Genomic DNA, 24362 nt, shown 5'->3' with positions numbered 1-24362 from the left:
TTTTTAATATAACCTAGCAGAGTATTCTTTATGGAGAAAGTTTAATGAATGTTTTTAATAAAAGATTCAGGGGTGTCTGAGTGGCTCAGTTGGCTGGACCTCTGATTCTTGATTTTGGCTCAGGTCATGATCTTGCAGTTCATGGGTTTGAGCCCTGTGTCGGGCTCTGAGCTGATGACACAGAGCCTGCTTGAAATTCTCGGTTTCCCTGTCTCTCTGCCTCTCTCTCTCTCAAAAATAAGTGAACATTTTTTAAAAATTAAAAGAGTTCTATATTATACTTAGAAGTGGAATTGCTAGATCATAAAGTGTGCTCACACGTGCGCGCGCGCGCACACACACACACACACACACACACACACATATTCGGCTTTATTAGCTGTTCTCAAACTTTATTCCAAAAAGGTCATGTTGCTTTATATTTCCACCAGTAGTGAATGAAAATTCCCATTTCTTCATCTCTTCACTAACACTTGATATTCTCAGACTCTTAAATTTTTGTCAGAATAGTAAGACCTGAAATTATAATTCATAGTTTTAATTTGTTTTGACTTGAATACTTATAAGGTTGATGCTGAGTACCTCTGTATTATTTATGGGGCAATTGTGTTTCCTCTATGAAATGCTTGTACATGTCTTTCCCCCATTTAAAAAAATGAGGTGTTTTCATTAATACTTAATAGTTGTTTATTTATCCTGGATATTTATCCTTTGTAGGATTATATGTGCTTCATTTATTTTTGCCCAGTGTGTCACTTAGCTTTGTACTTTTTGTGTTTGATGAAGCAGTACATTTTTTTTAACATTTATTTTTGAGAGGGAGAGACTGTGTGTGTGTGTGTGTGTGAGAGAGAGAGAGAGAGAGAGAGAGAGAGAGAACACAGGGGAGGGACAGAGAGAAAAGAGAGAGAATCCCAAGCAGGCTCCACACTGTCAGAGCCGAGCCCAACACAGGGCTTGATCTCACAAACTGTGAGATCATGACCGAAGCCAAAGTCAAGAGTTGTGTCCTTGACTAACTGAGCCACCCAGGCACCGCAAAGTAGTAGTTCTTAATTTAAGAAATTGAATTATGATTTTTCTTTGTTTTGTACTTTTTGTGTCTTTTCAAAGAAGTTCATTCCTACCTCAAGTTATAAAGATATTCTTCTATATTTTGGGGGGCTGGTGGCAAGAGAGAGCATAAGCAGCAGAGAGGGGCAGAAGGAGATAAAATCTTAAGCAGGCTCCACACTTAGAACAGAGCCCAACTCGGGGCTCTCCCCATGACCCTGAAATCATGACCTGAGCCAAATTCAAGAGTTGGACGCTCAACCAACTAAGCCACCCAGGCGCCCCTCTTCTATGCTTTTTTTTTAAAGGTTTCTAAATGTTTTGTTCATCACAATTATGTACTTGATCCATCTTTGATTTTTTTTTATATGGTTTTCTATCTTAGTCCATTCAGTTTCCATAACAGAATACCATCGACTCTGTGGCTTATAAACAACAGAAATGTTATTTCTCACAATTCTGGAGGTTGGGGATTCCAAAAATCAAGTCACTGGCAGATTTGGTTACTGGTAAGGACCTGTAACGTGGTGCATAGATAGCTATTTTTTGTCTGCATCCTCACATGGTGTGAGGGGGCCAGAGAGCTCTCTGTTTTTTATGTATTATTTATTATTACTTTTTATTTCTTTCTTTTGGGGAGTACTGTTTTAATATATCTTTCTCTCCCCACCCCCATTTTCTTAATTTGGATGCTTAGCCCATTCATTTTCATTCTTTCTTTACTTCTAATATAAACATTTAAGGCTTTAAGTTTCCTTGTAATACTGCTTCAGCCACAACCCACATTTAAAAAAGTAAACCTTTTACTTTAGAAGAATTTTATATTTACAGAAAAGTTGCGAACATAATACAGAAAATTCCTGTATACCCCTTACCTAATTTCCCCTTATTAATGCCATATGTCACTGTAGTACATATGTCACAACTAAGAAATCAACATTATTTGTACGTTATTATTTACTGAATTTCATATCTTATTCACATTTTGCCCGTATGCCCCAGTGTCCTTTTTACAACTTTAGGATCCCACCCAGGATGCCACATTACATTTAGTCATCTTGTCTCCCTAGCCTCCTCTGGTCTAAGACAGTTTCTCAGACTTTCCTTGTTCTTGATGACTTTGAGAAGTACTGGTCAGGTTTTTTGCAGTATACACCTCAATTTGGATTTGTCCATTGCTTTTCTCATGGTCAGACTGAGGTCATAGGTTTTTGGTAGGAAAACTACAGAGGTCAAGTGCTATTTTTTCCCAAAGGATATCAAAGGCATGTGTTATAAATATGACTTCTCATTTTTGACGTAACCTTGATCACTTGGCCAGGGTAGTGTTTGTTAACTGTATCCATTATAAAGTTTCTCCCTCTCCCCCTTCTTTTATATATTCTATGGAAATGGACTATAACTGAAGAGAACAGTATTAAGTACCCCTCCCCTAACTTGCTTCAGAAGAATATGGAAAATATAGGGGAGGGCGTAATTTTATAGGGGTGTGTGTGTGTGTGTGTGTGTGTGTGTGTGTGTCACGTGTGTGTGTGTGTGTGTTCCATATATATATATATACACATATATATATATGGAAAGAGATAATCTCTATTTAGAACATAAATACATATTTATGTTTCATATATCTATCTGTATCAGTATGGCCGCATAGATGTTTGTTTATTTTGTACTTTGGGTTTGGGTTATAATCCAGTACTATATTACTTATTTTCTTGCTCAAATTGTTCTAGCTTTAACCATTGGGAGCTCTTTAATGTTGGCTCCTGTATTGCTTTCCCTTTCATTCTTTTCTGCTCCTCCCACTCCCCCCTATGATTTTTTTTTTTTTTACATACCCTACCCTTTTGTTTTTTGAGCACTTCTTTTTTTTTAATTTTTTTTTTTAATGTTTATTTCTGAGACAGAGAGAGACAGAGTATGAGTGGGGGAGGGACAGAGAGAGAGGAAGAGACAGAATCCGGAGCAGGCTCCAGGCTCTGAGCTGTCAGCACAGAGCCCGACGCGGGGCTAGAACTCACAAACCATGAGATCATGACCTGAGCTGAAGTCGGACACTCAACCGACTGAGACACCCAGGTGCCCCAACACTTCTTTACTTTCTAGCACTACAGCATGCTTTAGGCTCAATTTGTTTATTCCCTTCTCTGACCTAGAATCAGGCATGTCGCCAAGGAACCCTGCTTTCTCTTTTGGAGAATGGTGTTGGAAAACCAGGACCAGGGCACTGGATGTGCTCATTGTTACTAAGGTATATGTACCTTTAGGTCCTCTCAGTGGACTGAACTAGGAAATACATGTATTTCATAGTATGTACATAGGTACATACTTTAGGTACATAATGGTAACGTGGGCATATTGTTTTATTTTTGTCATTCTACTTAAGAACATTTGACTTTAGTGCCTATTTTTAAGCCTCATTTTAGGTAGTGGACAGGGTAGGGAACCTAGTTGAAGGTAACCTTGTGATAGTGGTATCTTGTCTTTTTACAAAAAAGTCTTTTTACCAAGACCCTTTTTAAGACAAAAATAGTCCTCAAGGCACTATGGTTTGTTTCCAAAGTCCCATAACTGAATTGTTTAGAATGTAGAATAAAATTTCCCTTAACACCAAATATATTAAGTGTAGTTTAATTTTTTTTAGCATGGCCTACAGAAATCTTTTATTTTCTATCTCTTGCCCACCTCAATTCTTACCACCTCCCCATGCTTCCTAACATTCTAATCATACAAAACTGCTTGACATTTCCTAACCTGCAATACATACTCTCATATCTCTTTGTGTTTACCTGTAGTATTCCTTCTAGATTGCCCTTCTCTTTGATTCACTCAGACGATTTTCATTCAGTTTTCAAAAGTCAGCTCAGGTTGTAGATCTTCTATCAATCCCCCCTTAACTGGTCCAGATATATTTAGGACATTAGGAGTTTCTCCTCCTCCTCCTCCTCCTCCTCCTCCTCCTCCTCCTCCTCCTCCTTCTTCTTCTTCTTCTTCTTCTTCTTCGTAAGTTTATTTTTGAGAGAGGGAGAGCGAGAGCATGAGTGGGGAGGGCAGAGAGAGAGAGAGAGAGAGAGAGAGAGAATCCAAACAGGCTCCACGTGTCAGGCTCGAACTCATGAACCGTGAGAGCATGGCCTAAGCTAAAATCAGGAGTCATACCCTTAATGCACTGAACCACCCAGGTGCCCCTAGGAGTTCTTTCTTCTATGTTAATATTTCTCGAAGTGTGATTTCAGGACCACTTGCAAGAATCGCCTGAGACAGGGGCACCTGGGTGGCTCAGTTGGTTGAGCATCCAACTCCGGCTCAGGTCATGATCTCACAGCTCATGAGTTCGAGCCCCATGTCGGGCTCTGTGCTAACAGCTCAGAGCCTGGAGCCTACTTCAGATTCTGTGTCTCCCTCTGTCTGCTCCTAACCCACTAGCATTCTGTCTCTGTCTCTCTCAAAAATAAATAAATATTAAAAAAAAAAAAAAAAAAAAAGAAACTCCTGAGACACTCCTGAGGTATTGTTAAAAACGCAGACCTTGGGGCCCATCCCCAGACCATGGCAAAGGGAATAGTTGGAGTGGGGTGGATTTGCGTTGTTGATAGTCTCTGTAGGTGATGTGCAATATTTTTATGTCCCATTCCGGTATTTTTAAAGAGTCTTTTTTTTTTTAATGTTTACTTTGGGGGGGGGACATGCATGCAAGTGGGGGAGGAGCAGATAGAGGGAGACCAAGGAACCCAAGCAGGCTCCACACTGACAGCAGAGAGGCAGCCCAGTGCAGGGCTCGAACTCACCCATATTTAAATGAAAAAATTTAAATGTACACAAAGTAGACAGAACGGATATTCATGTGCTCATTACCTAGAGTTAAGAGGTATCTGGATTTTGTCACATTTACTTCATCTACCTTTTTATTTTTCTCCGAAGTATTTGAAAGCAAGTTGAGCTCACCAGAGGTCATTTTTCCCTTACATAACTTCAATGCCACTATCACAGTTATCAAAATTAACAGCAGTTTGTTGGTGCCATCTAATAATACCAGTCAAAATTCAAATTTGTTCATTTGTCTGAAAACTGTCAGTTTTGCAGTTGGTTTATTGGAATCATATTAAATGAACACCCATATTAAATGTAGTTGTTATGTCTCTTAAATTTCTTTAATATACAGATCCTCCTCTTCCAGTCGACTTATTGCAGGAACTGAATCAGTTGTCCTGCAAGATGTTCAACATTTTGGAGTTCTCTGTTTATTTCCTTGGGGTAATATCTAACTTTTCTTATATCTGTCATAGTTGCTATAAATGGAAGTCAGCTTTAGAAGCTTGATTAGATTTATTTTTAGCTTTTTTGGCAAGAATACTTCACAGGTGGTGCTGTGGCTTCACACTGCATCAAGTCTGGCCCCAATTTTAGTGACGTTAACTAAGATTGATCAGGGGATTCAGGAGGTAACAGCCTGAGCCCTACTTAAAAAGATCATCTCTTTATGTAGTGGTTTCTTTCATCTGTTGGTAATTAGTGTCTGAATTTATGTTGTTCAAGTCGCGAATGGGTGGTTTTCTAACTCTGTGTTCCTTTTACATTTGTTACCTGGAATCCTTCTATAAGGAACAATTCATCAATGCCAGTTGTTTGGTTTATCCCAGAGTATAGTATAGTTCAGACAGGAAAAGAAGGATGTGTATTAATTCTTTCAGGATAAAGACTTGGTGCCCCACTTATTTCCAATTTGGTATTTTTTGAAACCTCCTTTTGACCTCATTGGTTTTTGTAGATTCAATGTATTTCACGAATTTGCATGTCATCCTCGTGCGGGGGCCATGCTAATCTTCTTTGTATCATTTCGATTTTTGGTATATATGCTGCTTGAAGCAAGCACAGATTCAGTGTGTTTCACTTAGTTGCAGTTGATTTGGTTTTTGAGGTAGCCCTTTGCCTTTTCATAAGATTCCTGTGTTGTTTTGTTACGTTTTGTTTTGTTTGTTATGGCCCATTCATCTGAGAGCTTCCTTGCTTTCTGGTACAATAAGACATCCCAGGCTTATTTTCATTTACAATTTAGATTGAATTAAGAGTTAAATGTGTATGTGTTTTAAAAATTCTGTGCATATCTCCTACTATAGTTGGAAATTTCTTCATATAATATGAGATAGAATTTTTTAGTAACAATATTTACTATAATTTAAAGTTTTTGCTGTATGTTAGCTGTATCATTTTTTTCATTGCTTTCATTTTTAAAATTTAATTACATTACAATTTAAGTTATCTTCATTATTTTTGTATATGCATATTTTTGGCCATAGTAGTGGTCTAAAGCTTCTTCTACAGTGTTCACAGGTTCTCAGATATTTTGTTTATTTTTGCTCACACGACAAAATATGTGATAAGTAGTCTTAAATAATTTTTACTTATTTCAGTCAATTTATTGTAACCATTTTCATCTAACATTAGTAAAGGGGAAGAATCTTGGAAATTGGGACTAAGTTACTTGTAAATATTCTTTAAATAAGTCCTTTTTACTTCCTGTAGTTATGACAGCTAGTAAGTTAATAAGTAAATATATCTCTATGGTAAATACCCAGTAGTTAGGTTGTTTTGCTACTTGAGTATTTGAAACACTGTTTGGGTAAATAATTCTCCACAACCAAAAAAATAAAATACAATAAAAATTTCAAAACCACTTAAAAAAAAAAAACAGTTTCAGTTTTGTTTCACTACATGTAATACAAAAACCTTAAATTGAGGTGTTAAACTGAATTTCTTTTCTTTTCTGCAAAATATTATCCTATTCTAATATTTCCTATCCTGGTTAAGTTAGTGGTTCTGATTGTTGCCCCCATTCTCCTCCAAAATAGTTATCCAAACACACCTCCTCACTTTCCCACCTCCCACGGTTTCTCCCTCTGTTCAGGCATCCACGGTTTCTTTTTCCAGACCTTGCAGCATCCTTCCAATTAGTTTTGCTTCCTTCAACCTCATCTTCCTTTAACTCATTCTTCATACTGATACCAGAAAGATTCTTAAGCAAAGGGATCTAATTATGTCAATGTCTTGCTTAAAACCTTTCAATTATTTTCTACTTCCCCGGTCACTTCCCCACTTCTTAGCATTCCACACAAGCCTGCCCTTTCCAGGCTTAGCTGTCCTCACATTTTGTCTCGGCCTCTGTAATTTTTTATATGCTAGCTTTTTTAGTAACTTATGTGCTGCCCTTAACACCTTCGTTCTCTGTGCACCGGTTCAAGTGTGTTTTACTTGATACTTCTGATAATCCTCACACACCATTCAGCAAGGGTCACTCTTTTTGGGGGGTGGGGGGGTTGTCACTGTGCCTTAAATATAACTCCATTTTAGCCTCATCACAATATGTTAATTAAGTCAGTTGCGTATATTGACTGTGTGAGCTGAACTCTTTGTGTCCTCTTTGTGTCCCCAGCAAATAAGAGCTTAGGAAAGGTGCGCCTGGGTAGCTCATCGGTTAAGCATGTGACTCTTGATTTCGACTGAGGTCATATCTCACCGTTCAAGGGATCGAGCCCTGTGCTGGGCTCTGTGCCGACAGCTGACAGCGTGGGGCCTGCTTGGGATTCTGTCTCTCTGCTTCTGCATTCTCCCTCTCTTAAAATAAATAAACTTTAAAAAAAAAAAAAAAGCTCACGAAATTAAAAAGATTGTTACATATATGGACCTAAAGGCTAATTAACAGACTCCAAGAAATGAGAAAATATTTTTAGTCAATTTTATTTCTAGAAAAGATTTAAGTTCTCTGATTTATTTTTATCTCCTTTAATTTTTTTAAAGGTTTTGCTTTGATTTTTAAATCTATGAATGAGGGAAAATGAGGACCTGAAACATCAGATGTTGGCTAAATAATCATTGTAACATTGCAAAGAAGTTTAAAAATGCAAATCTTTATTATTTGCTATGATAAAGGTTTTGAGGATACAAGTTTTATTTTATATTCTCCTGTTATATTTATAAATAAAAGTAGCAGATCTGGGCTCAAGATATGACAAAATACACTCTAGAAGCCTTTCTAATTCTTCAGAGAGCCATTAGCTAGAAAAGGCTATTAAAAATTCATCAGAATTCAACATAGTGTTTTCTGGCAGTTTACCCAAGGGGCTGCTGAGTACACTTAGAGAACTCAAGTCTCAAACAACCTAGGATTTGATACAGACCTGATCCTTGTTTTTTTCAGATTCCACAAAATCTGGCAATAAGAGCCAACAAAGTTGCTTCTGAATCTGTTGGAAACCACTAGAGACCAAACGAACCATCAAGAGAGATACAGGCAGTCCTTAAAGAAGGTTTAAAATTCAGTGTGGCATCTTTAGTTGAATATGATGATTATACCCTAAAAGAATTCTTGTCATGATCATGTGACATTCTTATTCACGACTATGATTAATTAATTCTTCAGTGAAGTTCTTGCATTTGCTTTATACTTAAGTTACCTAAAGTAATTTTCTAAGTATGTGAGGTTTTTGATATCAGTAAATAGAAGTATAAAATATAATATTTTTGAAAACTGTATATAAGGGAAAACCCACATCTAATTTATAAACCCAATCCTAAGTGCTTATTATAACTACACACACACACACACACACACACACACACACACACACACACACCCTTAATGAATATCAGCTGTAGATGACTTCTGAAGGCTGTCATAAGATTGGCAGTGTAACCTATTCTGTATGGTCTTGAATAATTTGGATCATTTGATCTATTAAATACCTTTCAGTACCACTTAAATGGAATAGAACACTTTAGCTGTAATACTATCTCATAGAAAAGAAGTGTTTTTTATTCTGTCTGTATAGGAAATGTAATACTACTTCTGTCTGCTCATTAAAGAAATCTCTTAATAGCATCTTCCTTAAAAGAATAAAGAGAAAAGTCTGTATTTCAGAAATTGGTGTTCTGCTTGTCTTGAAGTATTTACCATCGTCCATGCTTTTCAGCCAGAGATTTTGAAGTATTCTTTTTGTTTTTAAGGAAGTAAAATAATTTATTAGTCTCTTGTACGAAGGAACCTTTTGATCCTAATTTGACAGGTTTAATATATGATGAAGGTTAATATTCAGAAACTTAGAAGAACAGTTGGCATTATGCATTATTTCTGTTTAGGCCTAATTCTTTGTGTGATTTATTTACCCAATAGGTTTTATTTGGATATTAATAACCATCAATAAATAAAACTGTTTGAATTTAAATTTCTAAAATTTTATGCATCATGCTAGGTGTTAAACTTGGCCAGCATTTGGATTATATGTGCCTAAATTGTAAGCAGTATCAAGTTTGTTTGTCTAAAGCATAGCATTTTACCACTGTGGTTATATACAGTTCATATGATTCTACAAAATAAACATCTATTTTAGTTTTGTCTTTGTATGTTGAACGGTTTCTGCTTTAAGGGTTTATGCTCCTGAAATCATCTAGCCTTACCACTATCCCTTTTCAACCTTAATTCCAAGAATGAAATATTTTATCCCTCTCACCCCTGCAACACCAAGGCTTTGAGTGAGTATACTCTGAATGTCGGGGATTGAGAGTGAAATGCTAAGAGAATATGATTCTATAGATAGATGAAGAAGACCCTGCCCAGTAGGATCATCGACATCAAGCAGACAAGGGAACATGTAATTTTAATTCATTATGACAAACTGGTAACAAAAATGTGGTATCTAGTACAAGCATTAGCAGAGTATAAGGCCCATATAAGCAGGAACTGTTTTTGGCTTAGCTCTATGTATCCAATACCAACAAAGTCTGATATTTATAATGGGGTCAGTAAGTCATTTAAATGAATGACATTAATTCTGCCTTAGAGAGAGGCAAGAAACAAGGAAGTCTTCCTAAATGAGACGAGATCTGGGTTTTGAAAGTCAAACAGGTAGATGAGAGCGTGAATGACAGGCATGGAGAACAGTGTGTGAAACTGCATGCCATGTTTTAGCAAACTACAAATGGTTTGAATTGCTGCTTCAGCTTAAAGTGTAAATTGAAGAGCAGCTGGAGAGGGACCTATATTAATGAAGAATTATGTTTCCATGGGTTTCTTTGAAAAACAAAGAACATTTTAAAAAAATAATCTGATTAATTTACACGTTCCTGAACACTTTCTAAAATGTGTTTCTGTGTACCTATACCTCAAAAGTCTTTGATATTTTAAAAAATTAATTAAAATGATTGCTGATTAAATATGTCCTTTTTCATTTTTTTCATTTTTTTATTTTTTAAGTAAGCTCCATGCCCATTGTGGGGCCTGAACGCACGACGCTGAGATCAAGAGTCACATGCTGTACTGCCTGAGCCAGCCAGGCACCCCAGTATTTTCATTTTAATATTTATTATCTCTAGCATTTTAGCTATATGTTGGATTTTTAGTAAATTTGTAATTTATAAATTTTACTTTATTTGTAATTTTGAATGAGTAAAATGATTTTACCTTTTCAGATGATAGAGATTTATAGTGCTGCATTTGCATTTATTACATGACAATGTTTATTGAAGTGTGACCGCATACATCAAGCCATGTGTTCTCTGGAAGCCCGTTATGTGAATAGATACAGTTTGCGGGCATTCTCTCTGTGCTGATGGAGGTACTAGCACACTCCTCAGACTCCAGATTCGACAGTCAAGGGTTTAGTGGAAAGAACTATATGGCCCAGACACCAGGAGGCCCAGGTTCAGTATTTACAGCATTGCTAGTTAACTGCAGGATCATGGGCATCTCCTTTTTCTCATTTGCTAAATAGAGGCGCTGAGTTAAATGACTTCTCAAGTCCCTTTTATTTCTAAAATTCCTCGGTTTTATAAATCTATAGCTATAGTTTATATGATGCTGGAGCCTTGGACAGAAATGTAACCCCAATTATAGTTACATACTCCAGTACTACATCTTAGTGAAAACAGGGGCTTCTATATTGTCTTTTTCTAAAATATATTTCCATTTGTTAAACTGAGTTCTATGTGTGACATATAATTTTTCTTTATTTTTTCAAGTGCTTTTTAAAAAAGATTTTATTTACTTTTAAGTAATGTCTACACTCAACTTGGGCTTGAACCTACAACCCAGAGATTGCATGCTCTACCAACTGAGCCAGCCAGGCACCCTGAGATATAGTTTTTCTTATTAAACTTTTATAGGAAGTTCCTTTTTCTTACTAAGTTATATTAGAGATTTTGGTAGGATAGATGGAGATAATCTAACAAGTGATTTGAAGTGTGTGTCTAAAACTCAGGAGGCAGGGGTGCCTGGGTGGCTCCGTGGGTTAAGCATCCGACTTCGGCTGAGGTCATGATCTCACTGCTCGTTCTGTGCTGACAGCTCTGGGAGCCTGCTTCAGATTCTGTCTCCGTCTCTCTGCACCTCCCTTGCTTGTGCTTGCTCTCGTGTGCACTCTCTCTCTCTCTCTCTCTCTCTAAAGTATAAAATAAAATATTTAAAAAAAAATTAAAACTCAAGAGAGAAGTCAGTACTAGGGGTAGATTTGAAGTTGTCTGCATTGGTTGTAGTTTAAAATGTGGAGGTAAAGATTACTTGGGGGAAAGAACAGAAGAAAAGAGCAGACAGAAAAGGCTAGAATCCACAGTTAAGAGGTGGAGGAAGCTAAGGAACTCCACAAGAAAATGGAAAAGGAGCAAAGAAATAAGAGAAGTAGGACAGGTTGTGTCACTGGTCAGAAAAGAGAATTAAAAAATGAAAAGACTTGGGGCACCTGGGTGGCTCAGTCGGTTAAACGTCTAACCTTTGTTTTCAGCTCAGGTCATGATCTCACAGTTGTGAGATCAAGCCCCATGTCGGGCTCTACACTGACAGCACAGAGCCTGCTTGGGATTCTGTCTCTTTCTCCTCTCTCTCTGCCCCTTCCCCATGCCACCCACGCCCCATGCTCTCTCTCAAAATAAATAAACTTAAAAAAAAAATGAAAAGACTGGACTGAGAGTCCCTCAAGAAAAGCCCACTATGTGGTGTTAGGATTCACTGATAAATGAAGATAAGTTGGTTATGAAGCTAAAGGGTATCTGACAAGACAATTTAAGCCAAATGGGTGCATGCAATTCAATCAATAAGAATAAAATTTTGTAAGCAGAATCAGACCTGAACAAACTGATGGCTACCAGAGGGAAGGGGGCTCTGGGGATGGGCTAAATGGGTGAAGGGGAATGGGAGATACAGACTTCTGGTTGTGGAATGAATAATCATGGGATTATTAACAGAATAGTCCATGATATTGTGTTAGTATTGCATGATGACAGACAGTAACTACATTTGTGGTGAGCATAGCATAAGGTAGAGAGAAGTCGAGTCACTGTTGTTGACCTAAAACTGTTGTAACGTTGGGTGTCACCTGTACTCAAATAAATAAATAAATAAAACTTTTTATCAAATTCCATCTTAAAAACAAAAAGGTGGTTTAATGTTGTTATGTGCTGAAGGGAAGTAAGTTTACAAGGTCCATTAGCTACACACATTAGGGTGTGATGGCATGGCAAATAGTAAGCCCAGAGCTGAGAAACACAAATTCTGGGGTTCTAAGTCCAAATGTTATCCGTTATTTTAACTGCACAACCATTCAGTCATCTAACAGGGTGAAGAGATTTATAAACAGATTAATCACAATCAGATTGGTAATTGCTATACTGAATATGACCGGAAATGATCGGGCAAGGGATTTAAGCCTTTTGCGGCTTAGTTTCTTCACCTATAAAATAATAATAAATTGCTTTAAACCTCATACTTGATGTAGCATTCCCCCCACAGTTCTGAATTGTGATTGCCTCTAAAATATTTTTCCTTAAAAAGTATTTTAAATTCATGTGTACAGATATATACATATCTATGTATTTTTAACACACGTTCCAGAAATTGATAATATAGTACACTGTATATAAAAATGTACCCCCACACTAAGGCTGTCATACCCTGTTCGATAATGAGGTGTAATAGGACAGATCATACTACATGCTCTTGGCCAGCGAGTATTGTGCACTTTTCTCCCAAGAGGGCTCTGCCCTTTGGAGAGTTGACTATATTTTAAAACCTATATTGTTTGTTTCCTGGAACTGATTTTTCTGCCATTTGTTAAAAGGAATAGTTGTGACCCATAGTGAGTGACAAAGGATGCATGTAAAGGCTAGCATGCTGGTAATTAAAATGTAAATTTTACAGAGGCCAGTGGCCTGATGGGCCTCCAACCAAATGGTTGAGGAAAATGAAGGTAAAGATGATTAGGCATTTATGAATGAGTGACTACCAAGTTATCTTCATAAAGCAGAGACAGTGACAGATTGTCAAAAGTGCCCATTTTGTGTCCTTTGGTATAGGGTGATTTTGTGTTCAACAAACATTTATCAAGTTTGTATTCTGTGCCCTGCACAGTGTTAGGTGCTAGTGTTACACTGGTGAATAAGAGAAATCCTTCTTGGATTTTATCATTTAGGAGGAAAGGTAGAGTTCAAACAAGGGCCAGAGACCCATGGGAGGTCAATTTTGCCCAAGCAGTATGTTGAGTAAATGTTCTGGTTCTGGATGAAAACCATAGCCTCTCCCTCCTTCTCTGCATTCCCATGTCTCAGGGTAACTGTGGTTTAAAGAAAAAAATATATTGAAATCTGCAGTTAGGTATCTGAACCTCCAGGAGCATGTTAATAAGCATGTATGGTATTGTGGCTGGGGAGAGATTGAGAACGAACTTCTGGGTCATCACATTTAAATCTGTACTTGCAATTCAGACCGTGTGCTTGAGTATAAACCTACATTTTAATTACTTTGCTTTTTGTTTATAGGTCCAGGGGCAAGTTCATCCTACTCTTGAGTCTAGTGATGATGCTCTTCAGTATGTTGAAGAATTAATTTTGCAGTTATTAAATATGCTGTGCCAAGCTCAGCCCCGAAGTGCTTCAGATGTAGAGGTATGATAAATTTTGCCTTGTATTTGCTTTATACACACACACACACACACACACACACACACACACACACTGTGTACTTGTTGCAGTGTCAGTGAAAGTGTTCTGAAATGAACTTTTGTTGGCCTCAAAACACTGCCTTTATTTTGTTTTAAGTTTATTTATTTTGAGAGAGACAGAGACAGCGTGAGAAGGGGAGGGACAGAGAGAAAGGGCAAGAGGGAGAGAATCCCAAGCAGGCCCCTCATTGCCAGCGCAGAGCCCGATGCGGGGCTCGGACTCATGAACCTGTGAGATCATGACCTGAGCTGAAACCAAGAGTCGGATGCTTAACCAACTGAGCCACCCAGGCACCCCTGAACACTACTCCTTGATACTAGAATTTTACACACACACAAGCACACACACACACAGTTTTAAGAGTGGAATATGTTCAAATGTTTCTTTTGTTTTTAAAGCCCACTGTCATTTAAAAACATTTTGGGGCGCCTGGGTGGCTCAGTCAGTTAAGCGTCCGACTTCAGCTCAGGTCATGATCTCACAGTCTGTGAGTTCGAGCCCTGTGTCAGGCTCTGTGCTGACAGCTCAGAGCCTGGAGCCTGCTTTGGATTCTGTGTCTCCCTCTCTCACTGCCCCTCCCCTGCTCATGCTGTGTCTCTCTCTGTCTCAAAAATAAATAAAAGCATTTAGTTATTAATCTCTTGGTCTTCAGTTGTTACATGTATTTTAGATAGTAAGTGAACTCCTTCCCACCAATTGGAAGGGAAAGAAACATGTAAAAACCTAGGAAGTTCTGCAGTCTACTACAGCAGTGACCTGGCCCCTGTCTTTTTTAGGGCTTAAAGTTTGGTGGAGATACAGGAATAATGGCAATAACAGGATGTGATCCACTGTGCATAAAAGTTTTGAGGGACACCATAAAAGGGACAAACTAATAACACAGGCCTTGGGGCTTAGGGATTAGCTTCCCAGAAGAGGCATCTGAAGAAGTCAAAAGTCTGAGAAGAAAAGAAAGAAGGTTTGAAGTTCTAACTGTAGAAAATGGGAGATAGAGCTGGAAATATAAAAGTTGTCTAACAACGATTAAGAACATTTGACTTTAATGACCTTGAATGTATACTAGTACAAATCTTTGAGTTTCTCTGACATTTCTTTTGCAGTACTCAAATGTGGGCACAAGAAAGATAGTTGGGTTGAATGGAATTTCACCATAGACATACAGTAGAATAGTAGGACAAGGAAGTGGTGGAAATTGGTAATAACAGGGCTTTACAACCTTTCAAGACACAACACACATAGAATGTAACAAAGATTTTATCTCAAACGGTGGCTGGGTAGGAGGTATATCTGTCTACCCCAGGCCCTACCCTGTCCCCCGGGGGATGAGGGATTGATAATATAGGCATATCTAATGAGAAACTTCTGAAAAGAGCATCAGAGAACCTAAACTGGATAGGAGAAAAAGTGACATATAATAATGACTGATATTTAAGTGTTTGCTGTAATATTGTGTACTGTTCTAAATAGTTCCGTGCTTTATATTTTATTTAAAGTTTTTTAATAACCCCATGAAGATGGTGCTGTTTTCTTCTCTTACTAGAATGTAAGCTCCAAGGTTATTTTTCTTATTTACTGCCAAATTCCTAGCATCTAGAACAATGTCTGGCACTGAGAACACACTCAGGAAATAACATGTTGAATGAATAAATGTGGAAACTGAAGCACAGAGAGGTTAGATAAATTGCCCTTGCCCAAGGTCACAGCTAATAAGTAGCGAAGTCAAGACTGTAGCCCAGAAAGTCTAAGCTTTTTGGATGTACATTACAACTCAAGCATCCTGCCAGGAGAGGACAAGTAGATTGGAAAAACATGGAGGGAATTAGGGTATTGGATTTCCCAGTAAAGTTAAGAACTGATAACACTAGAATACCTGAGTGAGAGAATTAAAAGAATAGATTGGGATCAGAGACAAAGTTGTTGGAATTTAAGATTTCCTCAGTAACACAGTTACAAAGCGGGATGTGGCCATGTGATGGTGGCTGGGGTAGAAAGTCTCCAAGATGAGGTATTCAAAGAATTAAGAGGCCAGGGTATTTCATGTGTCCTTAAGGTAGACAGTAAGGTCACACAGGATCATGACAAGATTTTACATGATCCAGAAACAGCTTGGGGAATGGAAAAGATGCTAAATTTTCCTTCATGCAGGTTTTGGGACAAGGGCGGTTTTTGCTCTCGAAGTCTTCAGGGGAGTTCCAGATTTCAGCTGAGGCAAAGAGATATTTGAAAACATTGAACTACAGAGGTTGTAGATGTAGAAAAGATTGTATACAATGGAATAGTAATTCACTTTGATTTCTTAAGTAATTTAAAGAAGGTTTCATACATTTTTATCCCATTTTTCCATTGAATTATAAGGTCAACTATCTTTTATTCATGATTTCCTTTAGGCACTTAATTACATTGGTCTTCAGAGTAGATCTTGAATAGAACTCGTTGCCTGACTCTTCTCATGAATAATTCCAGTTGCTCTTTTGGATCTTAGTTAGGTTCTCCCACAGTGTTTATAAAATACAGCATTCAGCCTTGTGCCTAGTGTGTTAGAGTAGGGTTATGGAACTCATCTTGCTTATTATCATTCTGATGTTAGAGGGCGTTCTAGGAATTTGCTAGTTTGATAATATTGCAAACTCAAATTCAGTTCTTTCTTGGTATCTCATACTATACTGTGTTTATTTAATTGCCTTATTTTTATTAATACAGAAACTAATATATAATTCTTCCAGTATTGAAGGAGATCTCCATGAATTCTTGAAAATTACTGCGTCAGTTTTTGACTTGCACAGGTTTGATCAAAATGTAGGCCCTCAAGACTCTAAATATTAATAAAGGATGTTTCTTAGCTTCTTAATAGAAAACTTCTGAGATATTGAAGATATATAATTTTCCAGTGCCCTGTCGTGTTATTTTTAAGCGGTAAATCTGAGCCCTTAAAGTGGATGTAGCCATGTGATATACCAATGAGCTGGCTTTGGAATTGGGAAAGGTTGGGAAGAATATATGAGTGAAATAGAAATAGCCATCAGTTGGGTAATGGGCTTTGTAATTTCAGAGTACTGTTATATACATAGTTATGTCTTTACAACAACCCTATGGAATAGTTATTACTCTGCTTATTTTATAGATTACACACCCCTCAGAATGGTAGAACAGATTTAATTGTTTTCTTTTTTTTTTAAATAAAATGCAGTGCTTGAATTCTCAACCCTGAGTTCAAGACCTGAGCAGACACTTAGCAGACTGAGCCACCCAGGTGCCCCTAGAACAGATTTTTAAAAAGGTGGAAACCTGGAATCTAATCATGGTCAAATACCCTTCTTCCTGTACCATTCCTGGAAGCGTATTTAGACAAAAATATAGATATATAGAGATTTTAAATGAATATAATGGTGTGTTAGATTCTTTTATCAAAAAACAATTTTTCACTTTCTTCGTTCATAAGGATTTTATATTTCTTTAATACATTTATTTCCTTAATACATTTACAGAGCCTTTTTTTTTTTTTAAGTCATAAGGGTCATGAATTTTATAAGCCCTTCAAATAAATTTTGAGGTAAGAGATAATTCATCAAAGTTTTTTTAAAAAAATTTGAGGCCCATATTAAAAACCGTACTTAAAAAAAAAGACCTGCGTTTGGCTTTGTGCAGATAGCTCGGAGCCTGGAATCTGCTTCGGATTCTGTGTCTCCCTCTCTCTGCCCCTCCCCTGCTCATGCTCTGTGTCTGTCTGTCTGTCTGTCTGTCTCTCTCTCAAGAGTAAATAAACATTTAAAAAAATAGATCAGTCTGAATTAATGCAATATATAAAATTTCTGTCTTTCTAAAGAATACGTTTTGATGAAAGTATAAACATAATTGTAGAGTAGCAATTCTTCCTTAATACTTGGCCCCAAGGGGATTTATTTTAATGAAAAACTAAAAGTGGGTTTTAGTTGCCCTATAGTTTTAGGAATATAGATACTTTGAAAGTGCTTGAAAACTGATGGACTCTTGGGGCGCCTGGGTGGCACAGTCGGTTAAGCCTCCGACTTCAGCCAGGTCACGATCTCGCGGTCCGTGAGTTCGAGCCCCGCGTCAGGCTCTGGGCTGATGGCTCAGAGCCTGGAGCCTGCTTCCGATTCTGTGTCTCCCTCTCTCTGCCCCTCCCCCGTTCATGCTCTGTCTCTCTCTGTCCCCAAAATAAATAAACGTTGAAAAAAAAAATTTAAAAAAAAAAAAAAGAAAACTGATGGACTCTATATGTATCTATACTATGTTAATTGAATATTATGTTATTTAATGTTGCTTATGTTAATTGAAAAATTTTGAGAAATTGTACTAAAGATTGTGAACTATCAGAGTCCAAATGAAAGGGTTTTCGTTTCACTGACGTAGCCAAAATTCAACAATCCATGCCACCAGTATTTGAGTATTGCTATCTGTCAGGCAGTGTTCCCGATGAATAAAGAAGCATTTATATGAGTGCTCTGGGAATGTAGAGGAGGGATATGTATTGTTTGTTTCTGTCTTTTCACAATAATTTTTCATGTTAGAAGATAGTGTATAAAAATTGCTCCAATCCGGTTCATTCTCCCTCATTTTCTGTATTTAATCTTTATTAAAAAAAATAGAAGAAAAAACTAATAGTATTTTTTTCTGTTCTATGTCCCTGGTAAAGTATATTCTTTGTTAAATTTATTTTTTTTCTTTATTTAATTTCTTAAGTCTTGTCTTTCCATAATTATACTTGTTCTTTCTCTGGGAAGGGATTGCTATTCTATTTTCTTTTTCTTCCACCTCAACCCCTGCCTCCATTTTGCCTATGTAATTCTACCAGTGACTTTTTTTCCAAAGACCTATGTGAAATATGTTTAAGAATTGTCGTATTGAGTTCAACGTCTTTTCTCTTATACTTTCACTACCATACACCAGTGCTTTTTAGACCCTAGGTCAGGACCCATTAGTAAGTCATAAAATCACGTTATGCATTGCCCAACTAACTTTTTTTTAATGCATAGAAAATATCAGTGTAATATCAGCGTGTAATAAGGGCAGGTTTTGTTTTATGAACTTTGTTTAGTATGTGTATGATGTGTAAGGATGCGATGAGATGTATTAAGAATTTATTATTTCTTACTGTGAGTTGAGGTTAGAAGGAAGGAAGAAAGGGAGAGGGGGAGGGAGGGAGGGAAAGAGGTGAGGGGAAAGAAAATAGCAGCACAGGGCCATACCATTATAAGATTTGTACCATGGTTAACCACAGGTTAAACCCATCACTGAAATTTTTAATTGGAAGCCATAGTTAAGTTAGTCCTAAATCTCTTTAATTGTCATTTTTGGATTAGCAAATCTAGTATTGACTGGGAGAAAGGAAAAGAATTTTAGCTTTTGATGTTGCTTTCCACCTTCTCCTCCTTTTCTTTTCTCCTTTTTTACCTTCCAAACTCCCCCAATATTTTGGACCTTTGTATTATCTGTATAGTGTCCTGGCAAATAGCTTTTTAACTAGGCATTTCAATAAATTTGTAAACTCCATTTATAACTACAATAATTTCTTTCAACATACCTCCAGTTCCATTAATTAGAATTGAAACGATCACTTCTTAACTTTGGCAGCTGATTTCAAGCCTCAAACCTAGATGAAGAGAAAATTTACTTAACTTGAATGGGCTAAACTATTCTCACTTTATAAATTTGTTCTTAAGATGTCCTAAAAGCAACATGTTTTCCCTCCAAAGTGTCATGTGACAGTCTCTTTTTTTATTTTTCATTTTAATAGCAACTGACAAAACTTTTTATTTAGGTTTATAATCAGGAATGACATTTAATTTTATCTAATAGTTTTTACAAACTAGTTATCTACATGGTTTTAAATTATGTTAATAGCGACCTCTACTGGTTTTCACTGTGGTATCCTGAAAGAGTCACTTTTGCTTGAAGTGAACTACATTAGTTTATAAAAGTAGGAAAATTCAGCTTTTACATTAACATGAGTTTCTTCACTTTCAATGGAAATGCTAACCAAGTAAGTGCTAGAAATTAAAGAGAAGTATTTTGTAAAAATTAATGATTTATAGAGGGTTCAAACTCTAATGATGAACTACGGTGTATAAAAATTGCTGTTACCAATGTAAACCCTTGTTTTCCATGATCTGTAAATACTTTTGAAGTCAAGTACTTTTGCATGATGAATAAAGAAAAAATTTCTTAGAGGTTTCAAGTGCAAAATGCTACTTTAGGTTGTAATTGGTATTATTAAAAGGTCAAATGAATGAAAATTAGATTTAGATACTTGCTTCTTGAGCTTAGGTCTTGTTGAGATTTTATATAAGCAATGTTTTTTTTTATTTTTTAGATTTTTTTTTTTTTTTAACGTTTATTTATTTTTTAGACAGAGAGAGACAGAGCATGAACGGGGGAGGGGCAGAGAGAGAGGGAGACAGAATCGGAAGCAGGCTCCAGGCTCTGAGCCATCAGCCCAGAGCCCGACGCGGGGCTCGAACTCACGGATCAGGAGATCGTGACCTGAGCTGAAGTCGGACGCTCAACCGACTGCGCCACCCAGGCGCCCCTAAGCAATGTTTATTCTAATCATTCTTGTCATTAGCTTTATCACAGCTAAGTTGAAATCCTGAATGTGATATTCTCCCCTAGATAATACAAAGAATGTTTAATCTCTTAATTGTCTAATTAAGAAACTAATCCATTGACAGTAGAGTTTTCTCTTAAGTATGGTTGTAGTATAAATTATAGCACATGTGAAAAGCCTGCTTTTGGTATTCTTTGATTTTTAAAGTAAATTATAAGTGAAAAGCACTATTTAATATATTTGTTGCTTAGTTGTTATTTTCCTATTTTCCAAGGAACGTGTTCAAAAAAGTTTCCCTCATCCAATTGATAAGTGGGCAATAGCTGATGCCCAATCGGCTATTGAAAAGAGGAAGCGAAGAAACCCTTTATCTCTCCCAGTAGAAAAAATTCATCCTTTATTAAAGGTAAAGCTGAAATACTACCTTCTTGCCTTTTAAAAGCAAAATAAAACCCATCGTTTTCAAACGCTCAGCATATATTTTATGGATAATAGTCGATTGAAGAGTAAAATTCTCTCATTTTAATTTTTCCAGAAATTCATGTCACGGGGAGGGATGATATGACAATAGGGAAATATAAGTTGGGCAACATGATTTAAAGTAATTTCATACTGACAAAAATATGCAAATTGAAGGGACTAAGAAAAGTTATAATTGTGGATTTCGTTCAGCTCTGGTGTTACTAGTACCTCAAAGAGAATTTATAAAACTCCTTTCTTATTGGTTAGACCTAAGTGTCCCTACACATCCTTCAAATCTTAATCCTTCACGTTGTCAGATGTGTAGGGACCTCTGTGAGTCTGCCACAGGGCTATGTGTAATTTCTGAGCAAAAATTGTCTAAAGATTACCTAAACTACCCAGTCCCACTTCTCATTTAAATCAGTCAGCTGAATCTCTCCAGAGCTAGTAGAAAGAATAATTGTTGGAAATCCTAATAATCCTGTTTCTATTTATTTAATAAGATTAACAAACTATAGATTAACTCTCACGTCAAAAATATAGGTATTATAGTAATTAAAACCTTAATACTTATGATACCAATCATTTTTATGTACTATAATACAAGCAAAATGTTAATGCTTTTGCGTACATTACCTCTAAACTTTATTACTCAACAAAGTTATTATTGTCATCCCCAGTTTGTAGATGAGGTGACTGAGGCAAAAATGGATTAAGTAACTTTTAGTCCATGTTCACAGGGCTCCAAGTGATGGTGTTAGGGAATTCAGGTCTGTTTGATCTCGTCCAAGACTTAAGATTTAAGACTAAACACTTGGATTATGTTTAAGACTGTCAAAGGTTATGTTTTGTACTCGGGTTGTTGGAAGAAATATCTGTCTGTATTTTACTGGTCTGAGGAAATAAGTGCAAGCTATAGAGAATTACTAAACTACTAGTAACTACATACTTCTGTATAATTCTCTTTTCCTAATTTTTACTAGCCATACATTGAATTTTATTCTGAGAGAATTAACACATTGAGGTATGTGCCTGCTGTGTCAGTAATGATCCTGAACTGTGAATTTTATGATCTAATTGCAGATACCATTTCAGTTTATTAATAAATCTTTATCACTATAACCATTTCATAGTTTTTACATATCTTTAAAGGTAAATGCCACCTGCCGCCAACTTATAAGTAAACTTCGTGTTTCAAAGGTTTTTTTTAAATCGGATTATTTAGAAAATAGAATTTGTTTCCCTGTAGCAACTGGTCAGCCCCACAAAAGCCCATACCTTCTTTGAAGTCTAATAATACTATTTAACATGTTCTTAGTAACCGCTGTTGTTCAGTAGAACATAGCATAAATTTTTTCTCATTGAAACAGTACAAATACCAGAAATGCGCCACCAGGGTTTTGGGATCCCAGATTCCTTTGGAATGAAGAACAGAGGTATAAGGCTAGTGTACATATTCCCAGATATCAATAATACATTAACTTTTGTTCTGAATAAACAAAAAACCTCTTTTGTCATAGTTAATTCCAGGTATTCTGAATTAGGTAAAGTGAGCATTTCTCCTGTCCCCCAAACTGGGGCTTCTCTTCTTAAGTTAAGGATGATCTATTTAGTAATCTGTACTTATTAAGTATTTTACATGATCGTAGGTAATTTTGCTCTACCTACATTTCCAAATAGCAATATGTATATTATTCATAGATGAACCACTTACAATGAAATGTTGTTGATAATCACAGGCCTCAGTAAAAGTTAAGCTAAATTGTATACATGTTTTTTTAAATTTTTAATCAGTGTGTCAAATTTATAGTATCTGATTTTTAAACATGTTTTTCTTTTAATTTTTCAGGAGGTCCTAGGTTATAAAATTGACCACCAGGTTTCTGTTTACATAGTAGCAGTATTAGAATACATTTCTGCAGACATTTTAAAGCTGGTGGGGAATTATGTACGAAATATACGGCATTATGAAATTACAAAACAAGATATTAAAGTGGCAATGTGTGCTGATAAGGTAGGATACTGATCTTCTGTATGTCTTGTTCTTAAGTTTTTATTCCTGATTTATTGGATGCTAACATACTATTCAGATAATAAAATTATATATTATGTGTTAGGGTATATTTCCAGTAGTCTAATAGCAACTACACAAGATATCACTTTATGGAAATAGAGTATTATATATATAGTATTAAACCATGTTTATTTTTAAAAATGTTTTATTTATTTATTTTGAGAGAGAGAGAGAGTGAGCGAACCTGTGAGTGGGGGAGGGGCAGAGAAAGAGAATCTCAAGCAGGCTCTGCACTGTCATCATAGAGCCTGACCTGGGGCTCGATCTCACAGACCATGAGATCATGACTTGAACCGAAATCAAGAGTCAGATGTTTAATTGACTGAGCCACCCAGCTGCCTGTAAACTGTGTTTAAAAATGTCATGCAGTTTTTCTTTTATGTGTTCCTGCAAGTAGAGTAAATGATAGTAATAATCTCTTATTAGTGAAATTCTTTAAAGTATTTAGATTGGAATACTTAGAAGATGATGAACTTTGAAAACAAATTTTGAAAATGTAAAAATACTAAACTCTTGAGGGCTTTATTTCAACACCTAACTCTCTTTAGATACTACTTCTGTGGTTTTATTATAAAAATATTAAGAACAAACATTGGGGCACCTGGGTAGCTCAGTCAATTAGGTGTCTGACTCTCGATCTTGGGGTCATGAGTGCAAGTCCTGCGTTGGGCTCCACGATGTGTGTGGAGCCTACTAAAAATAAAAAGAGCAAACATTATTGAAGTTAAGCATATATGTAATTTATTTCCTTTCGTCTTTGTGGTACCCCTGTAAGGTAGGTACTCTTTATAAAAGGGAAACTGAAGTTTAGAGAGATACAGAAATTGACCCAGAACTTACTAAGAAGTTTCAAAACCTGGACTCAAACTCTAGATCTCATTCTAAAGCTCTTAGTTATTACTCTAGATTGCCTCAATATTTTTATTTTATGAAAATGACTTTTCAGAAAAGAAAATATTTTCGAATGAGCATTTCGTTCCATTTTTTCCTCACTATACTCTTATTGATTTGGACTATTCTCTCTGATTACTGAATCCACTTAATTATGTTCTAGTGTTTATTTTTTTCTTTTAGAATGTGAGCATATAGAGTAAAAATCACCTGATCTGAGGAAGGGTCTCAAATGTATTGACATTTTTAAATGAATAACTATTTGGTTTTTAAAATATTTTTCAATGAATATAAAATATTTGTTAGCTTTTGGGGCGCCTGGGTGGCGCAGTCGGT

At 36.4% G+C, this 24362-nt stretch overlaps 1 protein-coding gene and 1 non-coding gene across 4 annotated transcripts in view; one reads left to right on the top strand and one right to left on the bottom strand.

Moving 5' to 3' along the window:
- The window catches only part of SOS1 (SOS Ras/Rac guanine nucleotide exchange factor 1), a 151166-nt gene that overhangs the window by 58473 nt on the left and 68331 nt on the right, over positions 1–24362 (top strand). For all 3 annotated transcript variants that reach the window (XM_086700412.1, XM_086700411.1, XM_086700410.1), the window contains exons 2-4: positions 13852–13977; positions 20874–21005; positions 22911–23075. In XM_086700412.1, coding sequence (XP_086556538.1) covers positions 13852–13977; positions 20874–21005; positions 22911–23075 — 423 coding nt within the window. The remainder of the gene's footprint in view (positions 1–13851; positions 13978–20873; positions 21006–22910; positions 23076–24362) is intronic.
- Positions 5818–5926, bottom strand: LOC112864419 (U6 spliceosomal RNA). The gene has a single exon (XR_003223965.2). It is a non-coding gene; the product is annotated as a U6 spliceosomal RNA (small nuclear RNA).

This window comes from Puma concolor, chromosome A3 (genome assembly GCF_028749965.1).
Source record: "Puma concolor isolate L17-30 chromosome A3, mPumCon1.1.hap2, whole genome shotgun sequence".
Taxonomy (NCBI): Eukaryota; Metazoa; Chordata; class Mammalia; order Carnivora; family Felidae; genus Puma; species Puma concolor.
Note: the sequence above shows the minus strand (reverse complement) of the source record. Positions and strands in the feature narration are given on the sequence as shown.